Source organism: Haematobia irritans, chromosome 2, assembly GCF_050003625.1.
Source record: "Haematobia irritans isolate KBUSLIRL chromosome 2, ASM5000362v1, whole genome shotgun sequence".
NCBI classification, from domain to species: domain Eukaryota; kingdom Metazoa; phylum Arthropoda; class Insecta; order Diptera; family Muscidae; genus Haematobia; species Haematobia irritans.
The window spans coordinates 55,917,534-55,941,938 of NC_134398.1; the positions used below are offsets into that span (position 1 = coordinate 55,917,534).

Consider the following 24,405-nt stretch of genomic DNA (forward strand, 5'->3'; position numbering starts at 1 on the left):
TTTGCAGGATCCTGCAATCCAACAAAGTTTCCTCGACACATCCAAAAAGATTCCGAAAGCACGTAATTCAGTAAACTTGATAAAAATTATTTCCATTAACAATAAAATCGAGGACTGTAAAATTACTCCAAATTTCAAAATTTCATGGTTAAAACAAAATGAATCATAATGTAATACATTTAAAGTGCACAAGCTCCTGTTATTATATATCCAAATATAGTGAATTGTGCAAGAGGCTTACCAAGTGACCCTCCACTCAAACCATTCCGAATAATTTTTGAATAGACGTCACTTCCTAAAGAGAGTCCCAAAGAAGATGAGACATAAAATCGAGGATCTGCAAGTTGAAGTCCTGGGAATTCTTCTGCGACCCGAGCATCCACGGATTTACTCGGAGTCACTATAGAATATTTTCGGCGAATTTCTGCATATACTTCCACAGATTCTTTCGTGGCACTATTTCCTCGGAGCTGCAATAAACACTTCATTTTGGATCCAACTCTAATCGTCTTCTTACTCATCCTACGTGCCAAACTCTCATCTATAATTGACCCCTCTGCATTCGGATCAATCAGAACTCTCTCACGAAAAATACGTTCTCCGCAAATAATTTTTACAATTGCAGTTGGCCTCAAAGTAACCGTCTCAACAATGCGATAGCATGATAACAATGAGTCTTCTTCTCCACTTCTCCTTCTATGGGAGCTACAAGCTTTGGAGGAACGTGGAACAACCGCTTTGGAGAACACGGTATCATTATTTCCATATCTAGGCGAACGAGGCCTTTTATTTCCACTTGAGGACGCACGAGGCCCCGTGGAAGAAGATCTGGATGAGCTGGTTTCGACTTTTGGCTCGGACGATCTAGGTCCTAACCGTTTAGCCAACCTTCCCCTGGACGAACATGGTCCAGGCTTATGAAGTAGGGTATGGTGCATATCCCCACATTTCTTACATCGCCCTTGACTCTTACAAATGCGCCAAGTGTGATCATGGGCCAAACATCCAGCGCAGTGTCTGTACAACGAAACAGTGTGCATTCTTTCAAAATAGTCCATGCTTAAGAATTTGCGGCAAAAACGTAGAGGGTGATCTTTTAAGCAAACGCGGCACACCATTCTAGGCTTTCCAACACGATTCTCGGGTCTGTAATTTTTTGCTTTAACCATGATTCTGAAGAAATAAAAAAAATTAACGTAAAAGAATATTCATTGTTAGTTTGTTGGCAAAACCACTAGTTAAACAATAGGCCGGACAATAGGACCCCGTTCAGTCCGGATCTCTGCAACTCTAACCTGCTGATCCTCCCCAGGCAAAACTTTGATAATTCTACCCAACCTCCAAGCGTTTGGTGGTAAGTTGTCTTCTTTAATAATAACCATATCATTAACTTTCAAGTTCTCTTCTTGAGTCTGCCATTTATATCGTCTCATCATTTCCTTTAAATACTCCTCTTTCCATCGGATGCATAATCTTTGGTTGAGGGCCTTTACTCTCTGCCAACGGTTTATTATGGAAACTGGTTCTTCGCCGATAACTGGCTCAGGTGGAAATAATATAGGGCCACCCACTAAAAAATGACCGGGTGTCAAGGCATCCAGACATGAGGCATCGTCTGACAAGGGACAGAGAGGTCTTGAGTTCAGACACGATTCTATGCGTGCCAAAAGCGTGGAAAATTCTTCGAATGTGTACTTTAAATTCGAAGCAATTCTCTTAAAATGATGCTTAAAGGACTTGCCTCCGGCTTCCCAAAGCCCTCCCATATGCGGGGCGCCCGCAGGATTAAAATGCCAATTAAGCCCATAATGGCTATGAGTGCGAGTAATCTCAGAGGCTGTGTTCCGCAGAAAAGTACGACATTCTAATCTAAGTGCTTTGGAGGCCCCAACAAAGTTTGTACCGTTGTCGGAAAACATATCCTTAGGGCATCCCCTACGAGCGATAAACCTTGCAAACGCAGCCATGAAAGTAACGGTCGACAGATCACTCACAGCTTCCAAATGAATCGCTCGCGTTGCAAAACATATGAAAAGACAGACATAACCTTTAGTAATCAAACAAGCCCTCCCCGTATAATTTTTTATGTCATACGGTCCAGCAAAATCTACTCCTGTCCGTGTGAAAGGTCTGTCAAGTATTGTCCTTGATAGCGGCAAAGGCGCCATAATCTGGCTACGTGACTCCTTCGCAAAAATCGTGCATATCCTGCAACGGCCAATCACTGCCTTTATTAAACTTCTCACCCGAGGAATCCAAAACTCCGATCTTATCACCTTCATCATTAATTGGTTTCCTCCATGCAGCGTAACTGCGTGAACAAAACCCACTAAGAGCCTCGAGAATCTGCAATTATTCGGTAAAACTAAAGGATGTCTCTCACTAAAGCCTAAATGCCTAGCATTTTCTAACCGTCCACCTACTCTTAGCAATCCATTCCCGTCAATAAAGGGACTTAAACTAAGTAATGGACTATTTCTGGAAACAGTTTCACCCTTCGATAACATATAATATTCCTTTGGGTAATATGCCTTTTGCGAAATAACAACTAACCGTTCTTTAACACCTTGTAATTCCGTGGAAGAAATTCGTACTTCTGCGTGTGCCTTTTTTCTCCCCTTTGTCGCATTAATAAACCGGTAAACATATGCCATAATACGTAGCGCTCTTGAATAGCAAGAAAATCTATCAAGAATATCGTCAAAATCCTTAATATACGCAAAATTGACCTGCACCTTACGACCCTCTTCCTCTGTGTGATAATTCTTCGAAGAACCCCGCCACCACTCGTCATCAGATCGAAGCCAAATCGGCCCATGCCACCATAACACATTCTCATACAATTCTTGTGGCGTGGCCCCTCGGCTAATTATATCGGCTGGGTTGTCTTCGGACCTAACGTGTCTCCAATTCTCCTTTGCTATATTTCTAGTAATTTTGGCGACCCTGTTACCAACAAAAGTCGCCCATGATGATGAAGGCTTCTGAAGCCAAGCAAGAACTATTTCAGAATCACTCCAACAAAACAAACGTGTTTTCTTTTTCTCCAACCGTAAATCCGTCTTAACAGTACTCATCAAGTCAGCCAATAAAACAGCCCCGCACAGCTCTAATCGGGGTAGCGTGATTGTTCTTAAAGGGGCAACTCTGGACTTAGCCAATAGTAAGTGCGTTTGGATACCCCCATCGCGAGATTTTATACGGACATAAACGCAGGCCCCATATGCCTTTTCGGAAGCATCCGCGAATCCATGAACCTCGCAAAAGGAATTTGTCTCAAAACCAATCCATCGTGGTAGTTGTATGTTATTCAGAAAATTATAATTATGAATAAATAGACTCCATTGTTTATGACTGATTTCCGACAAGTTGTCATCCCATCCTGTCTTCTCACTCCAAATTTGTTGCATCAATATTTTGGCTATCACGATGGTTGGACCCAACCACCCAGCCGGATCAAACAAACTCGCTATTATCGATAAGACTTCCCTCTTTGTAAAGGCCGTTTTTATTTCAATGGGTTTCACCGCAAAATAGAAATAGTCCCCTTTAGCGTTCCACCGTACACCTAATGTTTTCGCTTTGCTCTCATCCTCAATCTCAAGAAACTTTTCGTTGAGAAGATGTGCTGCCGGTAAACCGTCCAAAATCTTATCGTCATTCGCTGTCCATTTTCGCATTGAAAATCCAGCAGAGGACAGTGCTCTAATCAATTGATCACGTGCCTTAACTGCCACATCTATCTCATGTGCTCCTGCCAGGGCATCATCAACATACATCATTTCACGTAGTATCCTGGCAGCGTATGGAAGCTCTTTCTCAACATCTGAAGCCAATTGTAATAACGTCCTAATAGCTAAAAATGGCGCGCAGTTCACACCAAATGTGACAGTCTTCAACTCAAATACTCTCAAGTCTGCATGGGAATTTTCGCGAAAAACAATACGCTGGAAACATGTATCGCCATCTTCAACATATATCTGTCGATACATTTTTTCGATATCTCCATTGAATACGTACCGATAAAATCTCCATCGCGTAATTAGAAGCGTCAAATCATTTTGCAAAACCGGCCCAGGGTATAGGACGTCATTCAGACTAAGACCACTTGAGGACGGACAAGAGGCATTGAACACTACTCTTACTTTAGTCGAAGTACTTTGGGGTTTAAAAACGGCATGATGAGGTAAGTAAAATGATGTATCCGAATCCGACTGGTGCTTGACCTCAACCATATGACCAAGAAGTGCATATTCACCTAATACCTCATCGTAAATTTTCTTCAATGCCGGTCGTTTAAGTAGCGATGTCTCGTTACGAAAAAATTGACGACATGCCTTCCACTTCGATACTCCTAACACTTGACCATGATTGCTGTATGGCTTAAACGGAAGTGACACAACATAACGGCCGTTCGGTAAGCGTTTAGTTGTCCTAACGTAGTAATCTTCACAATATTCATCTTCTGCTGTGACCCGCGATGCCATTGGGGGTTCCTCCAAGTTCCAAAACTTTTCCAACTGCTTATCTAGATTTACACTAGTACAAAAAGAAACGCAGGTGGTGAAAATGGCACTCTGACACTCCCCGCCATCAACCAATGGCCCTGTCAAAACCCATCCAAATATTGTACTCTGGGCAACGAGAGACCCCAAAACATCCCGACGGACTCCATCCAGAAGAATCTGAGGATAAATGTCTCCTCCTAGAAGAATGTCGACATTGTCACTTTTAGCAAAATATGGGTCGGCAAGATGTAGCCCGTCAATAGCTGTCCTATTTGGAAGATCCACCGTGTAACTCGGGATTTTACCGGTTAAATGTGGTAAAACCAGAGCAGATACCTCCAGTTGGACCGTTCTATCAATAGGTGAACCCAGGGTGAATTTGCACTGCATCTGAGCAGACCCCGAAACCGAGTTGTTTAGTCCTGTTATAAAAGCATTTATCTTGTTGGCTGGCAACCCTATACGATTCCTTAATTTTTCGGATATAATGGTTGCTTGCGAGCCTGAATCAATCAAGGCTCTTGCCGTATAAATAACTCCATTTGCCTCCACATTAACCAAAGCTGTACCTAAAAGCACTTGTCTGCGAGTGGTAACAAAGCAATTTTGAATGTGTTGACCACCCCCTTCGGTATTCTGCCCCATTTCCTGGCTAGTACTTGGCCTATTACTCGAATCCTCGCCCACATGTGAGCTAATCTGGGAATCCGACTGTCTATGCAATAATGTATTATGTTTCGAACCACACTTGGAACAGCTAAGTCGATTCATACATTGGTTGAGCCTATGATTCGGACTAAAACAATTGATACACAAATTACATCTTTTAACAGCTAGAAAGCGGTCCGCCGGGCTCATCTCTAAAAACTTAGAGCACGTCTTCAAGTAGTGATCCTGGCTACAAACGTGACACGTTATTTTGTTAACCTTGCCCGAATATGCCTTAACTTTTCTAGCAAATCTAGGGTTTTGTGCGACATCTTCTACGTTGGTCACACGCGTAAGATCAAAAACAGTCTCAAGGGACTGAAAACGAGCTGTTAGAAAGTCATCCAAATCCGACCACTTTGAAATTTCTGTCTTGTCCTTTACAGAATGTTCCCATAAAGACAAAGTGTCTACTGGTAATTTTGTGGAACACAAAAACACAAAAATTGGGTCCCAGGAACCAATATCAATATTATGCGATCTTAAGGCATTCATGACATTATTAATTTCCCTCTGAAGTCGTTTTATTTCGAGTGCTGCTTCAGATTTCACCGGAGACAGATTGAACAAAATCTTCAACTGACTATTGACAAGAACGCGTTTGTTCTCATACCTATCTCTGAGGTTAGCCCAGGCCGTCTGTTACCAACAACACCAACGACCCTGTTACCAACAAAAGTCGCCCATGATGATGAAGGCTTCTGAAGCCAAGCAAGAACTATTTCAGAATCACTCCAACAAAACAAACGTGTTTTCTTTTTCTCCAACCGTAAATCCGTCTTAACAGCACTCATCAAGTCAGCCAATAAAACAGCCCCGCACAGCTCTAATCGGGGTAGCGTGATTGTTCTTAAAGGGGCAACTCTGGACTTAGCCAATAGTAAGTGCGTTTGGATACCCCCATCGCGAGATTTTATACGGACATAAACGCAGGCCCCATATGCCTTTTCGGAAGCATCCGCGAATCCATGAACCTCGCAAAAGGAATTTGTCTCAAAACCAATCCATCGTGGTAGTTGTATGTTATTCAGAAAATTATAATTATGAATAAATAGACTCCATTGTTTATGACTGATTTCCGACAAGTTGTCATCCCATCCTGTCTTCTCACTCCAAATTTGTTGCATCAATATTTTGGCTATCACGATGGTTGGACCCAACCACCCAGCCGGATCAAACAAACTCGCTATTATCGATAAGACTTCCCTCTTTGTAAAGGCCGTTTTTATTTCAATGGGTTTCACCGCAAAATAGAAATAGTCCCCTTTAGCGTTCCACCGTACACCTAATGTTTTCGCTTTGCTCTCATCCTCAATCTCAAGAAACTTTTCGTTGAGAAGATGTGCTGCCGGTAAACCGTCCAAAATCTTATCGTCATTCGCTGTCCATTTTCGCATTGAAAATCCAGCAGAGGACAGTGCTCTAATCAATTGATCACGTGCCTTAACTGCCACATCTATCTCATGTGCTCCTGCCAGGGCATCATCAACATACATCATTTCACGTAGTATCCTGGCAGCGTATGGAAGCTCTTTCTCAACATCTGAAGCCAATTGTAATAACGTCCTAATAGCTAAAAATGGCGCGCAGTTCACACCAAATGTGACAGTCTTCAACTCAAATACTCTCAAGTCTGCATGGGAATTTTCGCGAAAAACAATACGCTGGAAACATGTATCGCCATCTTCAACATATATCTGTCGATACATTTTTTCGATATCTCCATTGAATACGTACCGATAAAATCTCCATCGCGTAATTAGAAGCGTCAAATCATTTTGCAAAACCGGCCCAGGGTATAGGACGTCATTCAGACTAAGACCACTTGAGGACGGACAAGAGGCATTGAACACTACTCTTACTTTAGTCGAAGTACTTTGGGGTTTAAAAACGGCATGATGAGGTAAGTAAAATGATGTATCCGAATCCGACTGGTGCTTGACCTCAACCATATGACCAAGAAGTGCATATTCACCTAATACCTCATCGTAAATTTTCTTCAATGCCGGTCGTTTAAGTAGCGATGTCTCGTTACGAAAAAATTGACGACATGCCTTCCACTTCGATACTCCTAACACTTGACCATGATTGCTGTATGGCTTAAACGGAAGTGACACAACATAACGGCCGTTCGGTAAGCGTTTAGTTGTCCTAACGTAGTAATCTTCACAATATTCATCTTCTGCTGTGACCCGCGATGCCATTGGGGGTTCCTCCAAATTCCAAAACTTTTCCAACTGCTTATCTAGATTTACACTAGTACAAAAAGAAACGCAGGTGGTGAAAATGGCACTCTGACACTCCCCGCCATCAACCAATGGCCCTGTCAAAACCCATCCAAATATTGTACTCTGGGCAACGAGAGACCCCAAAACATCCCGACGGACTCCATCCAGAAGAATCTGAGGATAAATGTCTCCTCCTAGAAGAATGTCGACATTGTCACTTTTAGCAAAATATGGGTCGGCAAGATGTAGCCCGTCAATAGCTGTCCTATTTGGAAGATCCACCGTGTAACTCGGGATTTTACCGGTTAAATGTGGTAAAACCAGAGCAGATACCTCCAGTTGGACCGTTCTATCAATAGGTGAACCCAGGGTGAATTTGCACTGCATCTGAGCAGACCCCGAAACCGAGTTGTTTAGTCCTGTTATAAAAGCATTTATCTTGTTGGCTGGCAACCCTATACGATTCCTTAATTTTTCGGATATAATGGTTGCTTGCGAGCCTGAATCAATCAAGGCTCTTGCCGTATAAATAACTCCATTTGCCTCCACATTAACCAAAGCTGTACCTAAAAGCACTTGTCTGCGAGTGGTAACAAAGCAATTTTGAATGTGTTGACCACCCCCTTCGGTATTCTGCCCCATTTCCTGGCTAGTACTTGGCCTATTACTCGAATCCTCGCCCACATGTGAGCTAATCTGGGAATCCGACTGTCTATGCAATAATGTATTATGTTTCGAACCACACTTGGAACAGCTAAGTCGATTCATACATTGGTTGAGCCTATGATTCGGACTAAAACAATTGATACACAAATTACATCTTTTAACAGCTAGAAAGCGGTCCGCCGGGCTCATCTCTAAAAACTTAGAGCACGTCTTCAAGTAGTGATCCTGGCTACAAACGTGACACGTTATTTTGTTAACCTTGCCCGAATATGCCTTAACTTTTCTAGCAAATCTAGGGTTTTGTGCGACATCTTCTACGTTGGTCACACGCGTAAGATCAAAAACAGTCTCAAGGGACTGAAAACGAGCTGTTAGAAAGTCATCCAAATCCGACCACTTTGAAATTTCTGTCTTGTCCTTTACAGAATGTTCCCATAAAGACAAAGTGTCTACTGGTAATTTTGTGGAACACAAAAACACAAAAATTGGGTCCCAGGAACCAATATCAATATTATGCGATCTTAAGGCATTCATGACATTATTAATTTCCCTCTGAAGTCGTTTTATTTCGAGTGCTGCTTCAGATTTCACCGGAGACAGATTGAACAAAATCTTCAACTGACTATTGACAAGAACGCGTTTGTTCTCATACCTATCTCTGAGGTTAGCCCAGGCCGTCTCAAAACCCTCATTTGTTAAGGGCGATTTCTTCACTATTTCTAACGCCTCCCCTTGGGTTGTCTGTCGCAAATAAAACAGTTTCTCAACCGGAGATATAGACATGCAATCAATGTATACGGCCTTAAACATGTCCCTAAAGGACGGCCATGCGATGTAGTCTCCTCGAAAAATCTCAGTTGTGCATGGAGGCAGACGCAAACGTGGCTCCGAAAATCTGTCTTCCCTCAAATGTTGTTGACCCTGACTAGGGCCGAGAACCGTAGATGTGAAAAGAGATTGGTTCGTAAACGTCTGGGATAACGCGCCCATTTGAGCAGCACATGTAATATATGCCTGTCTACATTGCCTAAATAGGTCCGAGGATCCCTTTTCCTCCTCTTCAGAAAGGTCATGATCAAGGGTAAGCTTTTCATAGGCATCTTTAACTTTGGTCCAAAGACCCTTGAACTCCTCCTTGTGTAAATCAATAGTAAACATAGTGTGGCTACCTTCGGACAAGTCATTGTATTCCTTTTCAAAATTTAAAAACATTTCAGCAAATTTATTGAATCTACGTAACTGGGTCCTATTAGCCATTTTCCGTGTGGTAACAATTCAAATTCGTATATATAAATAAAAACGTATTCTTGAACACAGGAAAGGTGATAACAAAATTCGCCCAATAAAATTTAATTGCAATAAAAAGTATATATATATTATATTCAATTGAGAAAATAACTGATTCAGGTATATTAAAAAAATCACAAAAAACAAGAATTAAATTTGTTTATCTATCTAATGATTTTCTTTTTCTTATATTTTTTTTAATTGATTGGGGTTTATATAAAAAAAATCACAAAAGATAAGAATTAACTAAATTTATTTATTTACTTATATATTTATTTATTTTGTTGATTGATATTATTTACGTGATTGGAAATTCAACAAATTCAATGAATGAATTACTTCCGTTATTAAAGCGAAGAAAGGAAAAAAAATAACTGATATGGATAAGTATAGGTGATTTTTGACTTTAATATACACCCATATACAAAAATCTTTGAAAAACAATGAGCCAATTATCACCACGTAAATTCCCACGATACATATGGGCAATAATATTCTATTCGAATATTTAAGCTATGCGAAACCTCTTGATATTACAAGTCTCCTTTCGAATATTAATTCCAAATAAAAACTGAACGGATAGAAAATATCAATATCAGTGACAATATCAATACCAATATACACACTCTTAAACTATTAAAACTCCATCGAATATACGACAACCCTTGGAAATTTCATCCCAAATATTCCTACAAGATCTCCTCACATAAATAGATGATTATTAGTGAAAACACGCCTATTAAATTACCACTCTTATGTATGATTAATTTCATCAATGCGATCCACAAGAGAGAAAAAAATAAGAGATAATTCCGCACACGTTCTCTTCTTATGTCTCTTCCACCACCATTAATTATGCATAACAAGAGATTATACGCACTCTTGTTTATCACTCTTACCAGTATGAAACAAAAGAGCAATAGGAGAATATAAATAGAGTTACCAGCTTTACAAAAAAAAAAAAGATACAAATCGCAGTTTTCAAATAAGGTATCGAAGAGGTGAAATGATTTCAATAACAACGTCACAGCGCACAAATCGCTATTTACTGTAGGTTTCAATACATATTCCAAAACAATACGGGATAAAATTCAAAAATGGTACTTCCAAAAAAGTTGATATCCAAATAATAATATTCCAAATAAAACTATATAGTGGTTTAACAACGATGGTAACCCTGGAGACCGAGAGATGTTACAAATATGCTCTCTCCAGTATTATCCAACAGCACAATATAATTAGGCGTGATTCATATAAGGCACAGCAGAAGATAAAACATCACCTACCTTGGGAGAATATATTTTATACGTATGAAGATGTGTGAACTTTCCACTTTATTGTTGTAGTGTTATTAACAAAAAAGTAAATGCAGAAAGTCTCAATATCCCAGGCCGAACACCACAACAACTATTCACAAGGCACTGAGATATAGTGGGGGATATGCAGGTAGAGTTGCCAGATCATGAACTAAACACACACTGAAACCGTGATTGACTGCAAAACGGCAGTATGATTTTCACACAATCGATCGGAAACAAGTTATAAAAAAAAACTGGGTTTCACAAAGAAATTGACTTTAAACAGTCTACAGTATTTATAAATATGTTCCTCTTGCTCCGGATCCGGTTCGAAGGACAATGTTCATTATCCCAATGTATTGGGTATTGCGACTGCAATCACTGGGATCCTCGTTGGAGCAAAGTGGGAACTTACCAAAAACACAGTCACACAGAAAATACACTCTTTAGCACAAAAATGTCAATTGGATGTAAATCAAGAGCGTAAAATAAAACAATAACTTTTCAATTCACTTCACTTCAAAATTCAGGAATTTTATTTTGATTGAATTTGACTTTACAATCTTCTATCGATTTAGCTAGTAATACGAACGCTCGTTAACAAAAACTAAAAAAACAACTTATCGAAAAAAAAAAACAAAACAACTAGTAAACAAAATATCCCATACATCCGCGGGAGTAGCCATATTAGAGAAGTTCACGAATCAAGCCTTAAGATTCCACTCCAACTTCCTAGACTCCCTAGATGGCGTTCTCCGAACAATAATGGTTATCAGAAATGGGCACCATAGGGCTATACGAAGCGAAATAAAAAAAATAAAAATAAAATTTGACGTCGGAGTCAAAAATGACCAATGCACGAAATATAGCCCCTGATCAACCACGAACAACGATATGCGTTTCTTTTCGATCGGACTTCAACTGACGACACAGCACAATAAATTGTATTTCGGGGGTCGTAGGGTGCACGCGAAAAAAAAAGTTTTGGTGTTCTGAAATTGTCTTCGAATATGCTACAAAACTGGGGGGTGACCGCATCAACTTTTTTCGTGACCCTATCTAATGTACAGCTGTTTCGGAATTACCACATTCCTCATCAGCATCCTCTACTTGCAGCAAAACTATCAACCAATTATCAGAATAAATTCGGGTAATTCACTCAACCCAAAGTGAAATACACTTGAACCTTCCGAAAAAGGGTTTAATAGTCGGCTACTGCCTAAACAAGTTTGCAAGCATATCTCTTTTCCTTTGCCAAACTCAAATCATCGATTTGTATTTAGTTGGCTGGGTTTGTTTTTGAGCGTACTTCCTCTATCTTCATTCGTTTTGTTTGTTATTGTTGGCTTCTCTTCAATCGTTATTGTTGTTTTTGATCTCAGCTTAAAGCCATGTATTGACTAAACTACAAGTGTAGCTTAACCAACAGAGGAAAAGTATGCTTGTCACTTTGGGTTGAGTGAATTACCCGAATTTATTCTGATAATTGGTTGATAGTTTTGCTGCAAGTAGAGGATGCTGATGAGGAATGTGGTAATTCCGAAACAGCTGTACATCCAACCATCTTGCAGTCTATAGGGCTTTGCCCAAATAAATTTGACAAGCATACTTTTCCTCTGTTGGTTAAGCTACACTTGTAGTTTAGTCAATGCATGGCTTTAAAATTTTATTTCTATAGAGAATTTTTTCCAAATTTTACTACTATAGAAAATGTTGTCAAAATTTTATTTTGTCAAAATTTTATTTCTATAGAAATTTTAAACTTAATTATATACGTATTTAATCGGCCTTTTTTAGTTTAATATATACAACGTATGGACTATGTGGTATATATTACGGTGTTAGGAAGTTTTAAGATACCTTGCCATCGGCAATTGTTACCGCAACCCAAGTAATTCGATTGTGGATGACAGTCTTCAGTAGAAGTTTCTACGCAATTCAAGGTGGAGGGTACATAAGCTTCGGCCTGGCCGAACTTACGGCCTTATATACTTGTTTTTACTAACATTGTGTTCCACCCTAGTGCATTAGCCGACTTAAATTTTGAGTCTATAGATTTTGTAGAAGTCTATCAAATTAAGTGGTGCAGGGTATAATATAGTCGGCCTCGCCCGACTTTAGACTTTCCTTACTTGTTTCATATGAAAAGCAGTGAAGAGATAAGTTTATTGTTTGGTTCCTATTTAATATTTTCTCTTTTGTACGAGGATGAAGTTGTGCTAGTCCAGGAGAAAATTAAGGAGAACGAGGAGCAATGTGAAGAATTGTTGCCAGGCTAAATCCGAATTTGTGATAGAAGGTAGTATTATCCAATATACAAAAAAAAGATAGATAGAAAAAAATGGAGATGATTTGCATTATGAACTGGATATATCCCCGTGCAATTATTCATAACATGGCATTTGGGGCTTCGCACAAACCATTCCATATAGCTGGTTTTATAGTTGTTGTGAATTATTGGGCACGCGAAGAAATTATTGGTAAGTATATGTATTAGTTGCAAATACAGTATGTCAAGAAAGTCTTTTGACATTGGCAAATATTTCAAATTCCAGAAATGATTGAAATATTAAATATTTTATTTTTTTGCAGCAATGCTGTGTACGTATGTATACTTTGCAAAATACATAATAAAATATTTTTTTAAATTTCATTATATTTAATTTTGGAACAAAACATAATTTTTAACCTATTGTCAAAACACTTTCTTGACATACTGTATATCTTTAAATAAACTGACATTTTGTATATTTATATATTATATTTTTCAGAGTTTTCATTCCGAGTAGCCAAAGAGAGGAATTGGGAGACTCATGTAAAAAAAATGTGTAAAGAGAGCAATATCCCAGAGCCTTTGGAAATTTATATATATTTTATTGAATTTTTATACTTTTAGACATGCATATAATGTGCATATGTTTGATTCAACTTTTAGTATTAAATACACTTTTTCATTATAAAACCATAAAATAAATCCGTTTTATTAAATACTGCAATTTCTGTAATGGAATTTTGTAGATAAAAATATATATAATTAGATATATTAACATCTAATTATATCAAATTAGATATAATTAGAAGTGGGCTAAATTTGAGATCTGGTCATATATAATTCCTTTCGAATTAGATCTGATCAGATATTAACATTTTTCTGATCAGACCAAATCTGCCTACATATACTATCATATCTAATCAGATATGGCATGAGATCTAAGTGTATCTGGCCAGATCCACCAATTTTTACACGGTGAGTTACAAAAATTTAATTAAAAGAACTTCCTTTGTTAAAATAAAGAAAATTTTTGGAAGGACATTTTTGGAAGTGCTATCAAAGTTATGCCTTTTGAAGAACATCGAATTTTTTTTTGTTGGGAAGCTCATGTAATATTTATTGCAGATGGCTCAAAACTACTTCGGGATCACTAATTGGTGATCCAAGTTTCTTTTTTGGAAGCTTTTTTTTTTGCTGGGTAGGTATGGACCGATGTGGAACAATTTTGCATGGTTGTTAGCACAACCAAAATAATTCGATTATCGATTTTCATAGTCTTTAGTATAACATAGTACGCAATCCATGGTGGAGGCTGTATATACTTGTTAGCTAAAACAAGTATATAGTGACTAACTTATAATTTAGAAGACAATGTTAAGGTGTAGTTCGATTAACTCGATTGTACATGAAAGTCTTTATTTTTTCATTATACACAATCCAAGGTGGAAGATTCGGCACGACCGAACTTTCGGCCGCATATATATTTCTTACTTCCTAGTATGTATAAACACGAACTAGGACGATTGCTATGGATATATTTTAATTCAAACTTTCTAATATATAACACCTTTCCCCCTCATAGATATTAATTTGTGCAGTTCGAAAACAAAATATTGCCAAAAATGGAATGACTCATACATATCCTTGTTCACATAAGCCTATACTGAGATGAATCTGCTTGTGAAAATCATGTTTTATATGTACATAGCCTACAAACACGTTGAGAAAGCAGATACATTGAATATTTGCTTATTTGTTTGCTGACAAAATACAAGTACATGAAATATTAATAAAGTTTAAACTGTTTAAAACATTAAATAATCAGTGGAAGTAATTAAATGTCATAATAAAATTCATCAAAGGCACGAGAGTAGGCGTATAAGCAAATAATATACATTCACTTACCCATACCCAAATAAATATGTATATATAAAAAGCTTTATATGTTTAAACAAACAACTTGATGAGATACAACATATAACACGAAAATGGTATGCGAAATTTATGTAGGTCACCATATTTTATGAATTAAAGTTTGACAATATCTGATGAGTTTTCTTTTTTAAAGAGGTACAATACATGTAAAGAAGTAATTAAGGCCAAATGAATCGGGGGAGGCGGAATTCTAGCATGATACAATTATTATAGGCAACCCTATAATAGAATAGAAGAAAGCAAAGTAAAAATTTCACTGTCAATTGGAGAATAAAATATTCGTAAACGAAAGTAAACAAGGATTCTTGCAAGCTCCATTTGGCTTTTTGTGTCCTTTAGTACTGTTTTTGGGCCTCAAAGTCCAAATATTTATATGGAAAACAACAACACCGAAAATATTATGGTTTTTTTGGAGGTTTTATTTCTATTTAAGTTTGGGGTCATTTCATTTTGAGTGGGGCCTATTCTCACTTCTTCGGATTTGTGCCAGTTACATAATGGATTTATAAACGGGGTTTTATACCTTCCACCCTAATATGGGAGGTACAACAAATAATGTGCGTGAAGATAAATTGTAAATTTAACTAGCCGAGACACAAACCAAACTCTTGACGAGTACTATAAATGCAAGTGGTTGTCATGTAGAGCAGGTGTTGTAGAGCAGTGGGCTAACATGCCCTTTATTTGAAATTCTAAAAAAATAATTTTCTTTTTAATAAAAATCCATATTCCTTGGGATGCTTTCGAATATGCCAACCACTTGGGTTTTTAGTACTCTTAAGGACGTTTCTTCTGATACCAAAAAATATAGAGCAGGTATTGCACAATGGGCGTATTTGAGTTTTATTTCAAATAGTGGCGACTATATTTAAAAAAAAACTAAAAACTACATTTCTGGGATGCTTTCGAAAAACCACTTGCATTTGTAGTACTCGTCAAGAGCTTTCATTTTATACCAAAAAATGTAGGTTTTGCAAGGTGGGCGCAGTTTAACTTTATTTCAAGTGAGAAAACCACTTGTATCTATAGTACTTTTCAAGATCTTTCGTACCAAACTATACCAAAATATATTGCGCAAGAATTGTGGAAAGTGATGAATTTTAATAAAAAATTTATCTCCCCAAATCGTAATTAACCCATTAGGTGCGCAGGCAAAAACTACCTGGTTTGTGTCTCGGTTAGTTAAGTTTACAATTTATCTTCACGCACATTAACAAATATATCAAATATATATTAAACAAATATATATTAAAGTACAATCGATCGCTCAACGGACGAAAAAGGCTGATTTTCATATGTTTGTGTACGCAGAGAAGGAATATGATCACCTCAAACATGTTTCAAGAGTAAAATGTTATTTTTGTATGGTGATCATGTAACATGTTTGTCACTAAAATGTTATTTTCTCGTCAAATATAACCTTCTTGCCGAAATCAGATACATGATTTCCGAGAAAATAACATGGTTGCGAAAACCTTGTTTCATGGTCACCACCCAAAAATAACATTTTGCTCTTAAAACATGTTTGAGGTGATCATATTCCTTCTCTGGGTGTGTGTAGAACTTATATGTTTGGAACTCAAAGTTTTAGCACATTATGTTTAAGTGTAAGTATATAATGTTCACTTCCTTATATTGTGGCCGTTTTTCACGAAATCCTCGGCTCATACGCATGAATTAAGTTCGATAGAAAACTGCTGTGATAGTTTCACTCGGATAAAGCAGATAACAGTACACCATAGACAGCTGGTCCCACCAGCTTTTATCCCATGGATTGCGGTTTGTTGTCTATGTTGAGGCATGACCATATGACCATATGATTTTTTGCTCTTGGGATTGTCGTTCATCACCAGTAAAGATGCGATGCAAAAACGGTCTAATGAATATACCCCACCTGTTGTCAATCTCGCATTACAAATTTGCGCAGTTTTGCAAAGAAATCTTTGGAAACGGCTATTTTTTTTAGTGTATGTTAAATTTGGGGAGGATCGGATTTAAACTCACATCTACCAAAAATGGTAGATTTTTTACAGTTTCATAGAATTCTTTAATCTTTGGTAGATTTTGCAGAATAATTAGGGGTTTTCCCGGGATCTCGTTCCCGGGAATTCGCTTTATTTTTTGCTCTCGCTTACCCGGTAATTAAGTGCGGGAATTCCTGGGAAGTTTTCTTTACAGTATTTTATACAAAATGGAGGAATAAATCCTAAAAAACATTGGTTAAAATAAGGTTGCTCTTCCTAGTTTTTATCGTCCGTCATATTTCTGTAAACCGGCATTCCAATAGTCTTGTACACTAAGTAAACTTTTATAAACAATGTTTTACCTTACATAATGTATACTTTTGCAATTGCATAATTTCAAATTATTTTCATAATTATTGCAAAGATGTGTTTACGAAATATTAAAATTGCAACTTTTTTTGCAATACTTTAGTATTACAATAAAAAAAAATATAATTTTAAATATAGATGTATGTACTCCTTCTGGGAATAATGACAGGACATGTGCATATGGTGAAATATAGTAACACTGTTTTACGACTGTGAAAATAAGTATATATCGAAATAAGTTTCTTTCATTTCCATACAATTTTTATACCCTTCACCACTACTGCTGTACAGGGTAAAATAAGTTTGTGCATTTGTATGTAACACCGGGAAGGAATAGTCATAGACCCATCCTTTATACCAATGTTTCTTAAACTAGGGGTCGCGACCCCCAAAGGGGTCGTAAAAAAATTATGAGGGGTCGCAAGAAACAAGATTTTATTCCTTGATTTTATAAACGCAAAAAGCTTTTCCTCCTTTTTAACTATTTTTTTCGAATTTATTAATTTTATGTATTTAAAATTGTATTTGTTATATTTCTCCATGGTGAAAGGCTAAAGCAAAAACAATAGATATATATAAAGATGTTGCTCTCCCATTCAATGTGTTGCCGGTGATAAAATTCAGACCTCGCAAAATATGCTCAAATTGTTCTATGGTGTCTTGTCACTCACAAGACCGAAAAAACACAACACAGCCGTTCAGTGTCCGACCAAAAACACTTATTTTCTTCTTGTTTGTGTTCTCGCTCTCTGAAAAAAAAAACAGACAAATCGGTCTCTCACTGAACGCTTTATGTGAAAAGAACACTTCATCTTCGGTTGAACAGAGAGCAAACAAAACAAAAATTTGGGGTTCCCCTACATACTAATCGAAGCGATGCAAGAAAAATAAAATTGTGTTTGACTCGCTTTGCGTATAGGCTGGACGCATTTAGTATTTATTCACAAACAAGAGACAACTCAACACCACGCAAAACACCATCTTTACGCTGAAGAAAAGTAAATAATTGTAAAGCGCTCTACTTTAACAAATGTATGTACATATGTATATATAAGGAGAAAATTAACATTCTACATTATTTTAGTAGTTAGCAAAGTGAAGCTTACAAATTTTCTTTTTTTTGCAATTAAACTTATTAGTTATAGTTTCCCCCATGGACAAGTGGCTAACAAGAAATAAATCGGTAGGTGACGTAGCAGTAAAAATAGTTGGCAATGAAAGCGATAGTGTTGCAAATAAGGTATGTGAAGTTACAGAATTTCCAAGTGGTAGCAATAAGCAAAATGAAAGTAAGAAATCTGAGGTGGCAGAATGTTGGAAAAAACGGAATTCAGAAGTTACGGCTAGTACCGGAAAGAAGAGAAAATATGATGACTCATTTTTGCAATTTGGATTTACATTTAGCTGTATTAATGAAGAACAGAGACCATTATGTGTAATATGTCACGAAACATTAGCAGCTGAAAGTATGAAACCTTCTAAATTGAAAAGACATCTTGAAACAAGACATGCCACATACTCAACTAAGCCTTTACAATTTTTTGAAAGATTGTTAAAATCGTCCGCACAACAAAGAAATTGTTTTGAAAAACATACCAAAATACAGGAAAAATACTTAATGGCATCCTATGAAGCATCATATATTATTGCAAAAGCTAACAAGCCGTACACTATTGGTGAAAAGTTCGCTTTACCAATTGCGATAAAAATTACAGAAACGGTACATGGAAAGAAACATGCTGATGGGTTAAAAATGATTCCTATTTCAAATGATACTGTTACCAAAAGAATTGCAGCCATTAGTAATGACCTGTTTCAAAAACTTCTTGAGAGAATTAAAGGAAACTTATTTTCGATTCAGTGTGACGAGACGACTGATATTACAAACAATTCTCAATTACTAACATATGTCAGATATTGTTATAGCGACAATATGCATGAAGACATTCTATTTTGTCGGCCACTAGATGGACATACAACCGGTGAAGATCTATTTTTAAAAATGGATCATTTTTTTAAAGAGAATGATCTAAAATGGAGTAATTGCGTTGGCGTATGCACAGATGGAGCAGCATCGATAACGGGAAGGCATGTCGGATTTATATCTAAAGTTAAATCGGTCGCTAATGCAAATATTACTTTTACACATTGCATGATTCATCGCGAAGCCTTGGTGGCCAAGAAGGTATCTTTGGATCTAAACTCGGTTTTACAAGATGCAGTTAGGATCATCAACTTTATTAAAAGCCGTGCACTTAATACGCGCCTGTTTGCGAATTTCTGCAAAGAAATGGGTTCGGAGTATGAAAAGCTTTTGTTGCATTCAGAAATTAGATGGCTGTCAAGAGGGAGAACATTGAGACGCTTGATGGAATTGAAACATGAGGTAATGCTGTTTTTAGCGCAGAAAAACTCAGCTGATTCGGAACTTTTTCATAACGAGCAGTGGATGTGCAAATTATCTTATTTGTCAGATATATTCGAGAAACTGAACGAACTAAATTTGTCTCTTCAGGGGACGTATACAAATATTTTTAATTTGGGCAATAAAATCCAAGCATTTGTGAAAAAAATAAATGTATGGAAAAGTTTAGTCACAAATGACAGATTTGAAATATTTTCATACACGAATGATTTTGTTACTGAAAATAATTTGGATTGCAATTTTATCAAGACGATTATAATTGATCATTTGGAATCTTTGGAAAAACAATTCAAGAAATATTTTCAGCCAGATATTAACGGTCATTTTGATTGGGTGCAAAAACCATTCAATGAATCAATTCAAAACATTACACATCTTCCATTAAAAGCTCAAGAAGAATTCGCGGAACTTTCGAGCGATACAAATTTAAAGCTAGAATTTGCTCAAACAAACTTAAATTCTTTTTGGATCAATGTTAAAGGCGAATTTCCAATACTCTCCGACTTAGCAATCAAAATGCTACTGTCATTTGCTACCACATACTTGTGCGAATTAGCGTTTTCAACGCTTGTTGCAATTAAATCAAAAAATCGTTCTTGTCTTACTAATGTTGAAACAGCCCTGAGACCTGCGCTATCTGAAATAATACCGAGATTGGATCTACTCTGTAAATTAATGCAAGCACACCCTTCTCATTAATTATATACTTTTGTTTGATTTTGCTTCTGATTTTTTAATTAATTTTAATTTTTACATGGACATACATACGCATTTTTCGTTTGGTTTCTGAATTTTGATATTAATTTTAATTTTTTGTAATCAGAAATTTATAGTAAATATGTTAACCTACTTCTATTCTATATAAAATCATTAGAACCTGCATTTTCAAAATTAAATTATATTTTGTTGGGGGTCACTAAAAATTTCGTATTACGAAAATGGGTCACGTAACAAAAAAGTTTAAGAAGCCCTGCTTTATACCGATCGGCTTAGAATTAAATTCTGAGTCGATTTAGCGATGTCCGTCTGTCTGTCTGTCTTTCTGTCTATCTGTCCGATCGTCCTCAATTTTTGCACAAGGAGTTGAACTAATATTATAAATATGCACACAGAATTTGGTTGAAATCGGTTCAGATTTAGATATAGCTCCCATATAATATATCGTGCGATTTACAGATATGACCACCGTATATCAAAATTTTCCTCAGATTTACTTAAAATTGTGAACAGGGAATGGAAATAACATTTTTACTATGCATGCCAAATTTAGTTTAAAGTGCTTCAGATTTTGATATATCTACCAGAAGTCAAAATTTTACTCCGATTTACTTGAAGTTTTGCACAAACAGTAGGACTAACATTCTTGCAACACATGTCAAATTTGGTTAAATCGGTTCAGATGTAGATATAACTCCTATATATACTTCGCCTGATTTAGATTCATATGACAACGGAAGCCAAAGTTTCTTCTCGAAAATTTTGATGTTTTGCACTGAGAGTTCAATTAAAATTTTAGCAATGTGTGCCAAATTTAATCAAAAATCGGCTCAGAATTAGACAAACACCCCATACATATGTTCTTCCGAATTTAGCAAATATGACCAAAATTCCCACATGTTCCTTGTAAAATCATCACTTTTAAGTCGAAAACTGGCAAAATGATTCAAATTTACCTATACTCTAATTCGTATATATCGACCTATAAATCATAAATACAGATTTGCGAAATTTTTGCAATTTACATATATCCAATATTTTTATACCCACCACCATAGAATGGTGATGGGGTATAATAAGTTTGTCATTCCGTGTGTAACGAAATATCGATTTCCGACTATATAAATATCGATTTATCGATTTCCGACTATATAAAGTATATATATTCTTGATCAGGGAGAAATTCTAAGACGATATAAGCCTTCAATAATGGCGCTATCGTCCTGAAATGGCACAGACTCGCTTTTTGTTTGCAGGCAGGTCAAGTTCGAAGATGGGCTATATCGGTCCAAGTTTTGATATAGTCCCCATATAAACCGATTTCCCGATTTGGGGTCTTGGGCTTATAAAAACCGTAGTTTTTTATCCAATTTGCTTGAAATAAAAAATCTAGAGGTACTTGAGGACCATAAAAAGGTGTGCCGAAAATAGTGACCATCGGTCCATGTTCTGGTATAGCCCCCATATAGACCGATCTCCCGATTTTGCTTCATGGGCGTCTAGAAACTGTATTTTCTATCCGATTTGCCTGAAATTGGAAATCTAGAGGTATTTTGGGACCATAAAGAGGTGTGTCGAAAATGGTACGTATCGGTCCATGGTTTGATAAAATATATCCCCCATATAGACCGATCTCCCGATTTTGCTTCTTGGGCGTCTAGAAACTGTATTTTCTATCCGATTTGCCTGAAATTGGAAATCTAGAGGTATTTTGGGACCATAAAGAGGTGTGTCGAAAATGGTACGTATCGGTCCATGTTTTGGTATAGTCGCCATATAGACCGATCTCCCGATTTTTGGGCTTCTATAAACTGTATTTATTAACCGATTTGCCTGAAATTGGAGATCTAGAGTTATTTTGGCACCCCAAATATGTGTGCCGAAATTGAGGTGTATCGGTCCATTTTTTGGTATAACCCGATTTTACCTCATGGGCGTCTAGAGCAGCGTTGCCAATTTAGCTTTTTTCCCGCTAGATTTGGCTTTTTTTGAAGACGTTTAGCGGGAAAAAAATGCATTTAGCTTTTAGCTTTTTTTCTGGCTTTTTTTCATGACCCTTTTAGCTATTTTTGGCTTTTTTATTTTCGACATGTTCCTATTGAAATATGAATAAAACTTCGTTTTTATCTTGCTGCCAGAATAAGGTTTTCCACATATTTCAATTTCTTATATAAACTTCAGTAAATTATTAGGAATATTAGCATTTGACTCGTTTATCCTTTTTATGTTATTATAATATTCTAAAGTTATTATGATATTACTAGATTAAAATAGTAGATGTGAATTGCTTTGTATATTGAAAAAATATTGTGGTGAGGCCAAAGATTTCATTTCCTTAAAATACGAACGCGAATTTTGGCATTTGTGAATTTCTCTTATATAAACTGTTTTCATGGTCCAATAGCCGATAAATTCTTTTTGTCCTTATAGTTAAGTGATTCAACTTAAAAATGGGTATCTTTTCATGAAAGAAGGCTAGGGTCAATTCTAAAAAAATCTTAAAATTAATGAAATAGTCTTTAAATTTGTGGAGTTTTTGTATCTTGACCACAAACCAAAATAGCGTTCAAAAATAGAAGAGGTTTTCAACATTTTATTTTAAAAACGTATACATAGAATAATTTCTACTTAAAGTCGAGTCTGAATTTGGAAATTTAAGTTGTCGTTAGCACGTTTTTAAAGCACTGTGATAGCTCATGAAGAAAAAGCTGAAAAAAACGAATATTTAAATTCAAATTTGACTCGGAATCAATACCAAAATCCTTAGTGTACAAAATCTTTGGAACCGAATATAGAAATAATTAAGGAAATAAAGTTTTGAATGTGGTATTATTTTTTTAACATCAAAAAATGCAATGAAAAAATTCGTAGTGATAGGATCAAAACAAATCTGCTATATATTAATGGAATGGATTTACATTTACGAAAATTGGACAACAATAGGTTTGTATGGGAAATTTTCGAAAAAAAGTTATTCAATATAAACTTGCAAGACAGTTAGAATGGGTTTTATTCTCTTGGGTAAAATTAGGAGAAGTGTTCACGTTCACGAATTTATCATTAATTCAGTTAAAACGAAATATATTGATATTTTCTAATGCAGTTCTATGTGACATTATGCAATATATCGCACATTGGACTTGTTGATGATTAACCAGCTGGCAATTGCAAGTTTACTGGGAAAAATGTTTTTACTAGGAAATATAAACGAAGGACTTCCAGTAAAAATTTGTTATAGTAATCAAAATGTATCGAGTACGCAAACAGAGCTAATATGACTTAAATTTTCTTACAGTCTCACAGAAATTGAATTAAAATGAATACAATTAAAATAATATGCATTTTAAGTGAAATAAAGCCTTTAAGTTGGTTAAATTTCAATCAAAAATGTGACTTTTGATACAAAAAATTTTAGCTTTTTTTCTAGCTATTTTTTTAAATTTTTTAGCTTTTTTTGGCTAGTTTTTTGGACAAATCTAGCGGTTTTTTGTGAAACAATTCTGGCAATTGTCTAGAGACTATTTTTCTAGCCGATTTGCTTGAAATTGAAAATCTAGAAGTATTTTAAGATCACAAATAAGTGTGTCTCAAATGGTGCCTATTGGTCCATTTTTCCTTTATTTCTTGGGCTTCTAGAATCCGCAGTTTTTATCCAAATTTCCGGAAATGAAAATGGAGATCTAGAGTTATTTTGGCACCCCAAATATGTGTGCCGAAATTGAGGTGTATCGGTCCATTTTTTGGTATAACCCCCATATAGATCGATCTCCCGATTTTACTTCATGGGCGTCTAGAGACTATATTTTCTAGCCGATTTTCTTGAAATTGAAAATCTAGAAGTATTTGTACAAAATTTTCGCCAAATTTTGGTAGATTATTTTAGGCTAGAGCGGCAATCGTGATTAAACTGCGAACTGTACGTTGCACACAAAATTACATGAACAGGTAAACAGACAGACGGACATCACTAAATCGGCTCAGAATTTTATTCGACTTTAGACTTTCCTTACTTGTTAATGTTATAAATA

The 24,405-nt window shown here is 36.4% G+C and overlaps 2 protein-coding genes across 2 annotated transcripts; one reads left to right on the forward strand and one right to left on the reverse strand.

The window, feature by feature from the left end:
• Positions 1-1,238: 1,238 nt before the first annotated feature.
• Positions 1,239-2,168, reverse strand: LOC142224572 (uncharacterized). Its single transcript, XM_075294356.1, has one exon. The coding sequence runs from the start codon at positions 2,166-2,168 to the stop codon at positions 1,239-1,241; it is 930 nt and encodes a 309-aa protein (XP_075150471.1).
• Positions 2,169-13,090: 10,922 nt separating this feature from the next.
• LOC142224573 (protein FAM200A-like) lies at positions 13,091-20,359 on the forward strand. Its single transcript, XM_075294357.1, has 2 exons — positions 13,091-13,175; positions 18,375-20,359. The coding sequence occupies exons 1-2, from the start codon at positions 13,091-13,093 to the stop codon at positions 20,357-20,359; spliced, it is 2,070 nt and encodes a 689-aa protein (XP_075150472.1).
• The last annotated feature ends 4,046 nt before the right edge of the window (positions 20,360-24,405 follow it).